The sequence below is a fragment of the Humulus lupulus genome, chromosome 9, assembly GCF_963169125.1.
Source record: "Humulus lupulus chromosome 9, drHumLupu1.1, whole genome shotgun sequence".
NCBI classification, from domain to species: domain Eukaryota; kingdom Viridiplantae; phylum Streptophyta; class Magnoliopsida; order Rosales; family Cannabaceae; genus Humulus; species Humulus lupulus.
In genome coordinates, this window is record NC_084801.1 from 149,516,534 (window position 1) to 149,533,123 (window position 16,590).

The following is a 16,590-nucleotide window of genomic DNA, read 5'->3' on the forward strand; positions in this document are numbered from 1 at the left end:
CCGCCACCTTTCTTTCCCTTGAATTTCGGGATTTTCAAAAGATCACCCACGCTCCTTTTCTTTCCTGTGGAACACACGCTCTGACTCTTTAGTAAGGGTCTCAATATTTAATTTTTTGTTCTTAAATCCCCGAGCTCATACCATTGAGCTCGTGATTCTTGCATGCATGGCCCTCACCATTTTTTCTTTCTCGTTAGATGTCACAGAATCTGGAAAGACGGTGGGGGTCATTGCGAGCCATCCCTTACGAGCCTAAATCTCCGAGCCCAGAATCGCTGTTCGCCCGGAATCAGCGTCGGATAAAAGAATACGAGCTTGCGCGCGAGCAAGAGGACACTCGAGCCCACTATCGCCGTCAGATAGACGAGGTCATTGAAAAGAAGAGAAGAGTTCTTCAGGAGGCCATCTATCCGGAACCCAACCCACGACCTAGGCCAATCCCCCTCGACCCTGCGTTAAAAGTCACGGTTGCATATCATCCGGGGGAACTCCAATTTTCTTTAATGACGGAGCCTTCGTCTTCGCAGCCTAGGAGGGAGATGTTCGAAGCCAAGTTCTACCAGAGCTCGGTTACCACCACCGACCAAATAACTGACATCCTGGCCCTCCATGGCCTTAGTTCGTTGGACACCCTGAAATGTCGAGCTCGGACTAGTCATGAACGGAGCTGTTTCGCCCCTGGGGGCCGCAATGCCAGTGTGAAATACGCGGCCTGGAGCCAGGAACATATAAGGGCGGGAGCTCTGCTGCCCTTGAAGTCCTTTTTCAGAGACTTCATTGATTTCTTTGGGTTGGCTCCATTCCAACTCAACACCAATTCGTACAGGGTGCTGTCTGCCCTGAGGTCCTTGTATCACGAGCTGCAGTGGAAAGGACCTTCACCTCAAGAGATTTTATATCTCTTTTGTTTGAAAAGTAACCCCTCCCGAGCTCGGGGAGGGGATGGTTTTTACTACCTCTCGAGCTATCCCAAAGAGACGAAGATTTTTGAAGATCTTCCAAACCACCCTCCTGACTCCAAAAAGGCTTTTTTCTGGACAGACGGTCTGTCCCCGTCTCGACATCGTTCTTTTAGGCGGATTCGTAAGTACTCTTGTTACTGTTATTTTTTTTTTGAGCTCGGATTCTGACTGGTCTAACAAAAAATACGAACGTTGGGAGGAGGTGCCACAGCCCACAAGCACCCTTCTTCCGAGGAGAGAAAAGAGAGCACCTCTCCCAGTTCGCTTGCGGAGTCCGCGATCTGGGAATGAAGCCAACGACGAGGCCTTGAGCTCGGACTTAGATGAAGGTAAAACCCTTCCTACTTCAAGAATGTGGTCCCCTACTTTGCTAAAACACAGGCCCAATAGGTTAGTCTCGTGCCCACAGGATAGATACCACTTCTACATATGGAGTTGGGTAGACGACTGTGTCCATAGGTTTGATAGTGGGCTCGGGAAATACGACACTATGTACACCACGGACGAGGTGTGGAATGGGATAGCTGTGCAGTATGGGACCAATGATTATAGGGACCTCTCGAGGTTATCACCAACTTATAGGGAAGGCACTCCCCCCGCCTCTTCTGAAGACGGGGGAATTTCATGGTCCCCAAGCTCAAGCTCGGGGGAAAGTTCCAGTTAGGTTTTTTCTACCATCACTCTATACGTCTGTGATACAGAAGTAATTTGTACACCTCTTTTGCTGACTCACTGTGTTGACTTGTGCAGGCGATATGGACTCCGACCTTGACACCCTTATTGACAATGCGGGTGCCAAGAGGAGCAAACGCCCCAGGGCAGGGGGACTGAAAACCAGCCAGCCGGGGAAAGGCTCCAAGAGATCTAAGAAAACGCCTCCTCCTCCCCCGCCGGCTTCGAGCTCTGCTGCTGCGTCGACTGGCCAGACTAGCGCCCCCACGACGATGCCATCCTCGCAGGCCGTCGTCTCTGCGGTGGCACCGGCCTCGCTGGCTGGTACCGCTGTCGTGGTTGAGTCCCAAACTCCTGTGGTGGGTCAAACGTCTTCTGCTCAGCTCGCCAAGAGACCTTCTGCTTCTTGAGCTCAGAAGCTAACCATCTCCACCCATATGGACTCATATGTGGTGGACAACGCTGCCGGACCTCATGGATCTACGCTGATTTCGGACGTCATGTCCCGGATCGGCCAGAGCTATGGCAGTTTCGAAGCTCCCCAGTGGCAGTGCCTAACTGGCACCCGAGACCGCACTGTTCTCTACGAGAAGAGTATCTAGCACACCACTGCAGTAAGTATTTTTCCATATTTCTTTCGCTTATATCCATGCTGTCTTGAGGCTAATGGTGGTTTCTTCCTTTTTTCAGGCTCTTGCCTTCACGGCTCAGCTCAACTACGAGCTTAATAATGAGATCCATTCGAGCAGAACTCATGCCCAAGAGGTGAAGGATCTCCACCTTAGAGCGAACGATGATCTGAAGGCGGCGAATGCTAAGCTCGACACAGTGGTTAAGGAGCGTGAGGATATGGCCAAGGAGCTCGGAAAGCTGAAAACTGAACTCGAGGAGCAAAAGAAAGATAACACCCAACTTCGGGAGACCAATAAGAAGCTCGAGGAGGACAAGGCCGCCACGTTCGACCTTATAGAGGATGTCAAAGCTCGCCTTACTGCCGAGTACAAAGAAAAGAAGGAAACGGCGGTCGACTCAGCCATGTACCGGATGTGGGCTTATAACGAAGAGCTGGACACCAGCTTTTTGGGTCCCCATGAGGCGCCGTTTCTTGAACGATGGAATGCTCGGCTCGAGAAGGAAGAGGCTGAACGGCTTGAGAAGGAGAAGGCTGAGCAGCTCGAGAAGGGAAAGGCTGCTCCGGGCACTGTTTCGGAGGAAGCTCAGGAGGATAGTCATGCTATTCGTCCTGAGGGGTCCGGTGCCACTGATGCTGAGAAGGCCAAGGAGACTCCTCTTCTTTGACTCTGACCTCAGGGAGATCAGTTATCGGGGTTGCATCCCCTTATTTCTGTAATTATTTTAATTTATGCCCACAGGGCTGATACAATTCCCTTTACTATTCTTTTATATGCTTACATTTCTTGGCTCGAAATATTTTGCACATTTTTATATTGATGAACCGGTTATGTTTATTTATTCATACAAACATAGTTTGGATTTTAGGCTCGAAATTCGATGCATTCATGCATAGTTTATTCGAATTATCCGCTTCTGACCTCGTTACCTATCAAGGTCGGATATTACTTTTACCATGAACTCAAGAGTACTTATATGGTGTGTAATATGAATGATCTGGTTATATATTTTTTTGTTTAGTCACTTTTCCTCATCCTCAGTTTTTGTTCCGAGGTTAAGAGTTCGAAACTATTTTTCTTTAAGATATTCCAGCCTCGATCTCGACTTATCTCGAAATAGGTTTAAGTTCCTACTTATCATCGACTAATTTTTTGGCTGGTTTGTTCCAGACTTGTTAAGTTTGCACATCTGGTTAACTCCAAACATTTTAGGTTTTTGGTAGTTCGGTTATGTCCGAACTATCTAAGCTCGCGTACTTGGTTATCTCCAAATACTTTTATCTTGTTGGTAGTTCGGTTATGTCCGAACTATCTAAGCTCGCGTACTTGGTTATCTCCAAATACTTTTATCTTTTTGGTAGTTCGGTTATGTCCGAACTATCTAAGCTCGCGTACTTGGTTATATCCAAATACTTTTATCTTTTTGGTAGTTCGGTTATGTCCGAACTATCTAAGCTCGCGTACTTGGTTATATCCAAATACTTTATGTATATTTTTTATTTTTTAAGCTGGTGGTATGTATACCAATGATGCCCCCTTAATATCCTATAAGTGTGACCATAGGTTATTAAATTAAGAGAGATTGCAAAAATAAAAATAAATTACATGTGAAACAAAGTAGACCCTTTATTTGATGAAATTAAAAAACAAACTAAATACAGATAGAAAATCATGGTTACAGGCGACACTTTCTACACTATTGATAATATGGTCTAAGGTGTTCGCCATTCCATGCTCGAGGTATCAAGCTCCCATCTAATCTCGCAAGTTTGTATACGCCAGGTCGGATGACTGACTCTATCTGGTATGGTCCTTCCCAGTTCGGCCCGAGCACCCCAGCTGCTGGATCTCGGGTTGCTAAGAATACTCGTCTCAAAATCAGGTCTCCCACTCCGAACTTTCGATCTCGAACCCTTTTATTGAAATATCTCGTGGTTCGTTGCTGGTAAGCAGCATTTCTCAGCTGAGCCTCTTCTCTTTTTTCTTCGATCAAGTCTAGGGTTTCTTCGAGCTGAGTATGATTGGAACTTTGATCGTAAATCTGAGTTCGGATCGTCGGAATTTTGACCTCGATGGGCAACATCGCCTCGCAGCCGTACGCTAGAGAGAACGGAGTATGTCCTGTTGATGTCCGAGCTGTAGTCCTATATCCCCAAAGGACTTGAGGCAATTCCTCGGGCCATCGTCCCTTTGCCTCTTCTAGCTTTTTCTTTAGAGAGCTCTTGAGAGTTTTGTTAACGGCTTCGACCTGACCATTCGCTTGAGGATGAGCCACTGATGAAAAACTCTTTATTATACCGTTCTTGTTACAAAAGTTGGTGAATAAGTCGCAATCGAACCGGGTTCCGTTATCAGATACAATCTTTCTTGGTACTCCGTATCGGCATACGATGTTCTTTACCACGAAATCAAGGATCTTTTTCGAAGTTATGGTCGCCAATGGTTCAGCCTCCGTCCATTTCGTGAAGTAATCAACGGCGACCACAGCATATTTTACCCCGCCTTTGCCAGTTGGGAGTGAGCCTATGAGGTCGATGCCCCATACCGCGAAAGGCCATGGGGATGTCAACATGGTCAGTTCGGAAGGTGGAGCTCAGGGTATCGTGGCGAATCTCTGGCATTTGTCGCACTTTTTCACGTACTCGAAAGAGTCTGTTTTTATGGTTGGCCAGAAATATCCTTGGCGTATAATATTCTTGGATAGGCTGTGCCCCCCGGTATGGTCTCCGTAGAACCCTTCATGAATTTCTTCAATGATCTTCTTAGCCTCGGGAGGAGTTACACATCTAAGCAGCGGCATGGAGTACCCTCTTCTGTATAACTTTCCATCCAGAATGGTGTAACGAGGAAGTTGATACATCAACCTTCGAGCTTGGTTTCGATCTCTTGGAAGAATTCCATTTTCGAGATAATCAACTATCGGACTCATCCAGGTTGGTTCTGTTTCAATCATACACACATCTTCCTCGTCTGGCTCAGTAATGCTGGGTGCTGATAGGTGTTCTACGGGTATAACATTCAGCTCTTCATTTTCGGCGGAAGTGGCGAGCCGAGCTAAGGCATCTGCATTTGAGTTTTGTTCTCGGGGAACCTGTTCAATTGCATAAAACTCGAAATACTCCAATGCGGATTTTGCCTTCTCCAGATAAGCTGCCATTCTTGTGCCACGAGCCTGGTATTCTCCCAAGATTTGATTAACCACGAGCTGGGAGTCGCTGTAGCAATGTATAGCTTTGGCCTTGAGCTCTTTTGCTATTCGTAGTCCCGCGAGTAGAGACTCGTACTCAGCTTCGTTATTAGATGCTTTAAAGCCAAATCTTAAAGCAAAGTGAAATCTGCTCCCTGCAGGAGTGATCAGAATAACTCCTGCCCCCGCTCCATTTTCATTTGACGAGCCGTCGACGTAAAGTTTCCACAGCTCGTGGGCCGTGGTTATTACCTCGTCGTCGGCTATACCAGTGCACTCCACTATGAAGTCTGCCAAGGCTTGTGCCTTAATGGTCATTCTCGGATGGTAAGTGATCTCGAACTGTCCGAGCTCAACAGCCCATTTAAGGAGCCGACCTGACGCCTCTGGTTTAGACAGGACTTGCCTAAGTGGTTGATCTGTCAGTACATGGATGGGATGTGCCTGAAAGTAGGGGCAGAGCTTGCGAGATGAGTGGATTAGGCTGAGGGCAAGCTTCTCCATCAATGGATATCTTGACTCTGCCCCCAGTAACCTTTTACTGATGTAATAGACGGGTTTCTGCACCCTCTCTTCCTCCCGAACGAGCACCGCGCTTATCGCGTGTTCGGTGGTTGAGAGGTACAGGAACAATACTTCTCCCGTCTCAGGCTTCGAGAGGATAGGCGGTTCGGCTAAGTGATTTTTGAGCTCCTGAAAGGCCAGCTCGCACTCCTCTGTCCATTCAAACTTCTTACTTCCTTTCAATAAGTTGAAGAATGGAAGGCCACGGTCCGTTGACTTCGAGATGAATCTGCTCAGGGCGGCCATCCTCCCAGTCAAGCTTTGGACATCTTTATGCTTCCGAGGTGAAGGCATATCAATCAGGGCCTTTATTTTGTCGGGATTAGCCTCGATCCCTCGAGAGTTGACGATAAAGCCTAGAAATTTTCCCGAAGACACCCCAAAAGTGCACTTCATAGGATTTAGCTTCATGTTGTATTTCCTGAGTACGCCAAAGCACTCTTCGAGATCGTCAACATGGTTCTTGTTAAGTTGAGACTTTACAAGCATGTCATCAACGTAAACTTCCATGTTGTTCCCTATTTGCTCTAAAAACATCATGTTTACAAGTCGCTGGTACATGGCTCCAGCATTCTTGAGTCCGAATGGCATGACATTGTAGCAGTAGAGCCCTTTATCTGTGATGAAACTCGTATGCTCTTGGTCAGGGGCATGCATGGGAATCTGGTTATATCCAGAATAGGCATCCATGAATGACACCAGGCCATGCCCCGCCGTGGCATCCACGAGTTGATCAATTCTCGGCAGCGGAAAACAGTCTTTCGGGCAGGCCTTGTTGAGGTCCGAGTAGTCAATGCAGGTTCTCCACGTCCCATTGGGCTTCGGGACCAACACTGGATTGGCTACCCAGTCAGGGTAAAACGCGTCCCTGATGAAATTGTTTGCTTTCAGCCTGTCAACTTCCTCCTTTAGTGCTTTCTTTCTATCCTCGTCCAGCTGTCTTCGCTTTTGTTGCTTCGGGGGAAAGCTTTTGTCTATATTCAATGCGTGGCTCGCAACATTTGGGCTTATCCCCACCATGTCTGAGTGTGACCATGCGAAGACATCCTGGTTTTTCTTGAGGAAGCAAATTAATTGCTATTTTGCCTCGTCTTGGAGGTGTTTTCCGACCTTTACCTTCTTCAAGGGTTCAGCTTCGTCGAGCTGAACTTCTTCGAGCTCTTCCAATGGTTCGAGGTCAACTTTCTCCTCAATCCTTGGATCGATTTCCTCGTCAATTTCTAAAACCGTCCCATCCTTATTTTGTATGATAACGAGTGCTTGAGCGCTCATTTGTTTCTTTCCCCTCAAAGAGATGTTGTAACACTCTCTCCCTGCCAATTGATCTCCTTTCAATGTTCCGACCCCGCTCGGAGTTGGGAACTTAAGGGCTAGATGCCTTACAGATGAAACTGCCCCCAGCCCGACCAGGGCGGGTCTCCCGAGCAGTACATTGTAGGCAGATGGTAACTCTACTACCACGAACTCCATCATCTTGGTCACCGAGACTGGATAGTCTCCCGAGGTCACAAGGAGTTCGATGGACCCCATACAGGCGGTTCCTTCTCCAGAAAAGCCGTACAAAGTGGTTGCACAAGCCTTCAGGTCGCGAAGGGAGAGTCCCATTTTCTCTAGTGTTGCTTTATAAAGAATGTTAACTGAGCTCCCATTGTCTATGAGAACTCGGCGCACTCTTTTGTTGGCAAGCTGCAGGGTGATGACTAATGGATCATGATGAGGGAACTGGACATGAGAGGCATCTTCCTCGGTGAAGGTTATAGGTTGAGTTTCAACTCTTTGGCTTTTTGGTGCCCTTGGTTCGGGTTCATAAGGAGACCCGTCCCCTGTCTTCAGCTCATTCACATATCGCTTTTGAGCATTTCTACCCTCTCCTGCGAGATGAGGACCTCCCGAGATGGTTATTACGTCCTCTCCATCTATCGGCGGGGGCCTGTCTTCTTCCCGAGATCGGGAGTTATTATTCTGTGCCGCCGAAGGTGCGGCTATTCTCTGGCTTGCAGTAGTCTGTCCAGTACTCTGGTTTTTGACATACTGCCTGAAATAACCTCTCGAGATCAACCCTTCGATCTCATCCTTCAACTGTCGGCACTCATCAGTTGTGTGTCCGGTGTCTCTATGGAACCGGCAATATTTGCTGGAATCCCTTTTGGACTTTTGATTCCTCATTGGGTCCGGACGCCTGAAGGGGACCTGGTTTTCATTAGCCAGGTATATGTTTTCCCGAGACTCGTTGAGCTCGGTGTGCACTTTATATACAGAGAAATACCTTTCTCCTTTCTTCTTCTTTCCTCCTTCAGCCTCGGGGTTATTTCCCTCGCTCTTTTTCCTCTTGGAGGGATTCTCCGAGGTAGGCTGTGGAGCTGCTGGGTCAGCCGAGGTTGAGGTGGAGTTAATGTTTATCGTTGTAGTTTTGGTCTGCGAGGTCGCCTTGAGCGTTGACCTCGCCTCCTCTACATTGACAAATCTCTGCGCCCGTCTGTTAAACTCGATTATTGACCTCACCGGTTTCCCTTGCATGTCATCCCAAAGGGCGCTTTCGGGTAACACACCAGCTCGGATAGCCATCAGGTGCCCACTGTCATCCACATCTCGAGCTCGGGCGACCTCTAGATTAAATCTTGTCAGGTAGCTTTTCAGTGTTTCGCCCGGCTGTTGTCGGACGTTAGTCAAAGTGGATGCCTCTGGTCTGACTCCCATCATAGCTCGGAACTGCTTCTTGAAGTCTCTAGACAACTGATCCCATGAAGTTATCGAGTGTCTCTTGTACTTCTCGAACCAACTCTTGGCAGGTCCGGCCAATGATGTCGGAAACAACATGCACCTGAGCTCGTAACCCACGTTACTAGCTCTCATAATAGTGTTGAATGTACTTAAGTGGCTGCATGGGTCGGTTTTTCCTTCAAACGCTGGGACGTGAGGAATCCAGAACCCTTGAGGAAACTGAGTGTTGGAAATATTAGGAGCAAACGGCTCGAGCTCCTCATCAGAGTCCTCGTATCGACCATTCCCTCGTTCATTCTTTAAAAGCCTAAAGGCTTTTTCGAGCTGATCGATCCTTTCTTGGACTGGGTCCTTAGGTGGTGTCTGGAACTGACAGTCATTGATTATGATCCCAGGCTCGCGTCTCCGTGAGGGATCTCTACGCCCATTTAGGTGATTCCTTAGGTCCGGATTTGTCCGATCTCCCTTCCCCCTGCTCTGATTTAGATGATTCCGCAGGTCAGGATGATTCTTGCGACTTCCCGTATTTTTGCGACCTCGGTCGTGTTTACTGACGGATCTGGTCTCTCCGGACTCGTCACTGGTAAAACTCATTGATCGGTCATTTCGTGGTGGATTCTTCCCACGTCGCCTCGTCTCCGCAGTGCGAGACCGAGACGTCTGACTTCTCTCAGATGGTGCGCCTCTCCGCTCTCGGAATGTCTCCCTGTTTTCTTGTCTTTCCCCTGTACGCCCTTGATCCTTATTTCGATCAGGTTGAGCGTTTCTACGGGGAGGTGAAGGATATCTTACGGGAGACGGAGGGAACCGTATAGGCGACGGTGGTGGCCGCCCTTGCCTCGGCCTAGAGGGTCCAGAATTTGCCCGAGATGGGTTAGTCGCATTCGGTGCACTACCAGGAACCTGAGTCCGAGCCTCGGCAGGAGCTCGATTATTCTCAGTTCCTGCAGGCACTTCCACAGGTGGATTAGGCGGGACCCGAGCTCGGGTACTCCTCTGGGGCCTAGAAGGAGTAGATGGCTCTGCTAGTGCCGGAGGTTGAGTCGGCCTCCTTGTGGCAGCATCTTTCCATGGACGTCCACGGGGCCTCCGGGGAGGAACATGCACGTCCCTCGGAGGAGGGACTTGGTTTTCGCGCGGAGGCGGGGGCTGAGCCACCTACGCCTCTGCGGCCATCCTAGTCAACTCCTCATTCTGTTTGTTGGCTTCTGCCAGCAGCTGTTTCAGTTGCCGATTTTCTAGTTCTACAATAGGAACATAACGTTCAGGATTGTAGTACATGTCCTCATCCCTTGGTTGTGGAGGTGGTCCCCAGGAATCAGAGGACCCACTTCTTTCATCAGCATCCGGGTTCTCCATTGGTTGTTTTCCAGGACGCCTTGGGTAATTTTCTTCAGGAGTGTTCTGATTGTTTGCAGCCATGAATCTCTCAGGGATGAGTGCTTAAGGCTCTCAATGAAAGCACCAAACTGTTGACGCCGTTTTTCATCAACAGATAAAAGAAGAGCACAAAAACAATGAATAACGATGGCCAAACGGAACAAACAAATCAAGCACACGGTTTTTTACGTGGTTCAGCAGTTAAATCTGCCTAGCCCACGAGTCTCTGTTATTAATCTTAAGATTATCTCTGAACAATTCTTTAGCATGAATTGTTCAGAGTTTTCTCTCAAGGATCAGAATTTCGGTCCATTACAATGGTGCATGGCTTCTCTATTTATAGAGAAGGATGCAGAATACTATCCCACATATTTTGGGTAGTTACTCTTTTGTGAATAAAATAAATGGCTTTAAATGCCTTTAATCAGATAAAAAAGGAAACGTCCCTGAAGACCAGGAAACGCATAACTGACTAAATAATATCCCACGATTCTTGGGGATTTACATCAATAAATGAGGATTACATCTCATGTTTACAATACTTGTAGATATTCAAGGAGGTTGTAGCGTATCTCCAAGGCTTCAGCATCTCAGGTTTCATGTCATTGTGCGAGCCACTGACATCTCCCGAGCTAACATTGCTTTCGAGATAGTACATCGAGCTCAAGACCCATGCTCCGAAGTTCCTGAAGATGAGGGTGTTCTCAGAGCTACCTTTCGAGATCGAGATCATTTCGAGGTCACCACATTCGAGATCATATATCATACTTTGCAGGCTCGATTTACCATCCTAGAGCATACCCTAACCCTCACGAGACCATTTAATGCGAACTCAGCTTTCGAGGTCATATTTACTATGGCTCGAAATCTGGGTATAACAACGTACACCCTATGATGACTCCCAGGGGGAGACGTTAAATGTCTACAAAGTCTCCCCATGTGAGTCATCATAGGACCACTTTAGATGACTCTTGCAACAACGTCTCCCCTAGGGGGAGACATTAAATGTCTACAATGTCTCCTCCATGTAGCCATTAAATACCTATTTTGTTGTAGTGTATCTTGGCTGAAAGTACATTGCAGACACACTATATATTGCTAGCTTGTTGATTTTAATTATCAAATCCTGCAAATATAATAAAGAGAGATAATCAAAATTACTACACTAATTAAAATTCAATTCGTTCATAAATATAATTATTAATAAAAATTTAAAACTACATGAATGTAATATATTTAGTTCAGCTACATAAATATATTTATAGCAACAACTTAATATCATATCTCTTTAGTTTTAACTTATTTTTATGTTAACTTCAAAATAATATTATAAATATTTAACGGAATATATCTTTAAAACTAATTAAAAATAAATTTTTATTAATTATATTAATATAAATTAAAATATTATAAAATATCATTATTATAATAATATTTAATATACTACTACATATTTAATAATTATATTAATATAAATTCAAATTCAAATATTATAAATTATCATTATTATAATAATATATAATAGAAGACTAGATATTTAATAATTATATTAATATAAATTTAAATGTTATAAAATATTATTATAATTATATATAATACATAATATTAATCTTTATTAAAAAATTATGATTTATATTTAAAAAGAAAACATGTTATTTCTTTTATTTAATCTAACTTATATATATATTCATATTAAATAATAATAAATATTATACATATGTTATATAAGGAAAGACTATGGTGCAACTACTTTTTTGGATGTACCGGTGTAGCCAGTGGGTGTTTTCTACACCTCAATAATTTTTTTTCCAATTTTTATTACATGATGGTGTACATTGTAGTTATTTAAGATATCCTGTAAATTTTCAATAAATTCCAAATAATTTACCGTACCAAAAATAGTGTCCAAACAACTTGTTACACGCGTACTTAGTTTTTTCCTTGTTTTATGCACTGTAAATTATTCAAAATTGATTGAAAATTTGTAGGATATCTTAAATGACAATGTACACTGTCATATAAAAAAAAATAAGAAAAACAATTATCTAAGTGTAGAAAATAACCCACTGGCTACACTGGTGAAATAGTAGTCTTACCCATATTATATATAAGTGTCGTGTGTATATAAATAGTATGACTTTGTAACTACATAAGAAATTAGAATAATATTTATCTTTTATCAAGAATAAACAAACTTATTCTTCAATCATTAAGGTGTAAATTGAATAACATCATGAATGTTTTATATCTTAAATAAGATAATTTGTTATCTAAAAAATTATCATATTATATAGGGAAATTATCCCTTATACGATCTTTTATCATTATTTTTCATATTTATGTTATTTATTTTTCCTTTTCATTTTTATAAAACCTTTTATTCAAAATTACGATTTAAATATTTTTTTATTTCTTCTTTACTATTTATTTGCTCTTTCTCTCCCATGTCATAAAACCAAGTGTGTACAAAGAGTTTATTTGTTCATCCAAGAATTTCATTTTGTACAGGCAGAACCACTCCCATGTATACATATATTTCAACTTTGAAAAACAAATGATTTGTACTGTATATCATTATAATTTTCAAATTTAACATTATTAAAGAAAAACTTTAAATAGTGATAGAAATACAGTACATAATCTTATTAAATATATAAATCATAAGTTCCACCTTACACATATATATGATATATTTTTTCTCCTATATATAATATCTTATAGATTGTTGAATTTGAAGTTTTCTTAAGTAATTTTTTGTATATATTTTTCATAGAGTTTAAGTTTGTTTCCAATGATTTTCCTTGTAATGGTGCAAGACCACTTTTAACTCAGAAGGTAAATAAATCATTATTTTTCATTTTCTTCTTCCATCCTTATGAAACTCATGCAATCCTCTACAACCTCAAATGACAACCCAATGCAATCTAATGCAACTTTAAAAAGCTCATCATTTGCAAATTTAATCCTTATGTAACTTACGCAACCTCAAATGCAAGTCAATACAACCCACTGCAACCCTAATAATGCAACTAATGACAATTTTAAAACTCATATATGCAACTCATGCAATCCTCTACAACATCAAATGCAAGTCCTATGCAATCTAAACCAATTTTAGAAAATCTCATTTGCAAATTTTATTCTTATGCAATCCAATGCAACCTCAAATGCAACATAAACCAACCCACTGCAACCTCAAATGCAAGCTCATGCAACCTATTGCAACTTAAAAGCTCATATGCTAATTTAACCATGATGCAACTCATGCAACCATAAATGCAAGCTCAAGGCGAACCCCATGCAATCTCATACAACCCAATGCAGCCTAAAGCAACTTTAGGAAGCTCATTTGCAAATTTCATCCTTATGCAACTCATGCAACCCACTACAACCTCAAATGCAAGCCCAGTGCAACTTAAAACAACTCACTGTAACCTCAAATGCACTAAATCAACTTAAGCAACATCATTATGCAACTTAATCATCCTTATGTAACTCATGCAATCCACTGCAAAATGCAAGCTCATGCAACCTAATGCAACCTCAAGTAACCTACGACAATCTCAAATCCTATGCAATTGAATGAAACATATTGTAACCTCAAATGCAAGTCTATGCAACCCCAAGCAACCCATTGCAACCTCCAATGCAACCCCATGCAACCTAATGCAACATAAAGAAACTTTAAAAAAATTATTTGCAAATTTGATACTTACGCAATCCAAAGCAACCTCAAATGTAAGCCCACACATGCAACTTTAAAACTCATATGCTAATTTCATCGTTATGTAACTCATATGGCCTAAACCAACCTCAAATGCAATCCCAATGCAAACTAAAGCAACTGACTACAATCTCAAATGCATGCTCATGTAATCTAATGCAACTTAAAAAACTCATATGTTAATTTCATCCTTATGCATTTCATGCAATAATGTCATGATAACTTGGTTCGTTCATAAATCCCTATGTGGTACTATTCAATAAAATTATATCAGACATTTGACTAATATATATGGTTCATTGTACTATATGGTAGCTGAACACATCCACCTACCATTCATAATATTAGCACAACTCGTTTTTTTAGAGACAAAATTGTTGAACTTTAAAAAAGGTGAGCTAATAACAAAATTATATGAAAAGGCAACCAAGATCTCACATATCCATTTCAAGGGTGTTGAATTCTTTAATTTTAGAATATAAATGACTAATTATCTCATCACTAACTCAATCTTCGTTGCATATATATAGAAATTATAACTATATATGTAGCTATAAATACATAAATATATAAATAATGATTAATTATTGTCAAGTAATTGTGGCTTTTCTTCATATGATTAAATTTTATGGAGATAAATTACATATTATTAGCATTGCATGTAGTAGGAGTAAATGTGCGAACTTTTATTTTGTAAATATATAATATATATGATGACACTACTACATATACTATATCTAAATATATTTTAATTCTCTTATTACAATTTGATGATATCTTTATATATAATAAGTGTGTAGATAACGAAAATTCTTGGTTTTAACTGTTCTTATTTTTTAAGGGTTAACTTAACGGAATATTCATATATTTAACAGAATATTCTTATATTTAACGGTAGTTTGTAAACACTTAAATTTAAATAAAATAAATAAATAATTAAAAAAAATTAAAGTAAGATGTTTTTGAGATATTTTACAATGATGAATATTTAAAAATAATAAATAATTAAACAAATTAAAATATAATATTTCTGAGATATTTTATAATGATAATTATTTAAAAATAATAAAATCATATGTTTTATAATTTCAATAAAATTTAATTAAACTTAAATTCACTTATTATAATAATATTATATTAAACATATAATATAATGTACTGTGAATTAGCAACAAATTTATTAAAAAAAAACAAGAAACTTAAATTTAAAATTTACGTATAATATTTAATAATTACATTAAATATATAATATATAATCTATTGTTGTCACTTCCATATACTTAAACAAAAACTAGAACAAACATAAACTTAAACAAAAATAAATAAATTATTCAATTAAAATAACATATTTATTTAAAATTTATATGACATTAATATAAATTTGATAAAAATAATTAATAAATTCTATAAATAAAACTAAACAAACAACATTGCTTGTATCGTATCTGGTATATATATATTTATATATATATATATATATGGAGTCATTTATATAGCCAACAGTCACAAAATGGTGACTTTAATATGATATATAAGGAAGAGAGACATAGAATGAGGTTTTGTGCATACCGTAATTCCGAAAATAGAAAAACTAAATTACGTATTAATAAAATAACCTTTTACTTACCGTATAAATAAAACAAAAGTTTCATATAAACGTATTAATAAAAAAGTCCCTATTATATATATATTTTAAAAAATGATTATTTTAGTGTAATTTTTTTTTTAATATATTTATGTGATTATTTTTATATATAATATTATTTATCTATTTGAAATATATAATAGTCATACAAATTTTTGTATTTATATTTATATATATATACCTTTCACAGTTGATGTTGGCAGAGATTGAGAATTTAAGGCCGAGATTACATTGTTTATTGAGGGGTGGAATACGAGCTGGCCTTAAGTGACGGATTCTGCGCAAACCATTTTTCAAGCAATTACAAGCCAGACGACGCCGATCACAAGTTTCATTCCAAACCATGTGTTTAAGACTTACGAGGTCATTGCAGCACTGCTTTGGAGGTTTACTCCCGGTGCCTTTCAGAAATTCTATGCAAGTACCCACCATGGTGTACATGGACTCACACGAGAGGACCGCCGGGACGCACCTCGCGGCGTGCGTCGGCGTCCTCATGCATGATAACACCACTATGCATATGCAACTCAACTTCAGAATAATTAGACTATTGTTATTTCTATTCATCGTTTTTTTCATTATATATATATAAATATATATTTTGTTAAGTTTTATTAGTTGATATATAGTACTAGCTAGTGTAGTATTGGTTTTCATTATATACATGTCGCGAAAGAGCTAAGTAAGTAGTTGGTGCACTATCACTTTATACTTGTCTCCCAATTTTATTTATTGATAGATTGAATCAATGAGATAGTAGAGACATCATTTCATTTTGTGGTGGAGAATATAGATAGAGTTATAAATATATATATATATATGTATATATCACAATTAATTCTCTTTTGGGCACGGTTGAAATATTCAGAATTGTTGGGGTCAATTTAATACGTTTTCACTTATATATTGCAAGATGGATTGGAGCCGCATAAGTTTGGTGGAAAGTTTTGGTGACCAAATGGAGATTTTTCGTATTTAAGGCCTGGTGGTTTTGGTTGGTGATCAGATTAGAAAGATATGAACTCACTGATAAGATTATGAGTTACTCTGGAATCTGATAAGTTTTATCAATCTCTTCACTCTATACTATATAACTTATTAAT

The 16,590-nt window shown here is 40.6% G+C and overlaps 1 protein-coding gene across 1 annotated transcript; it reads right to left on the bottom strand.

The window, feature by feature from the left end:
- Window positions 1–7,094: 7,094 nt before the first annotated feature.
- LOC133800580 (uncharacterized) lies at window positions 7,095–16,200 on the bottom strand. Its single transcript, XM_062238581.1, has 3 exons — window positions 15,848–16,200; window positions 15,669–15,764; window positions 7,095–11,244 (listed from the first exon to the last, which is right to left on the bottom strand). The coding sequence occupies exon 3, from the start codon at window positions 9,330–9,332 to the stop codon at window positions 7,095–7,097; it is 2,238 nt and encodes a 745-aa protein (XP_062094565.1). The 5' UTR covers window positions 9,333–11,244; window positions 15,669–15,764; window positions 15,848–16,200.
- Between the last annotated feature and the right edge of the window lie 390 nt (window positions 16,201–16,590).

What these genes read in the sequence shown, in the direction of transcription:
- LOC133800580 (XM_062238581.1), bottom strand. Translation starts at nt 9,332, where the DNA reads ATGAGTTTTACCAGTGACGAGTCCGGAGAGACCAGATCCGTCAGTAAA.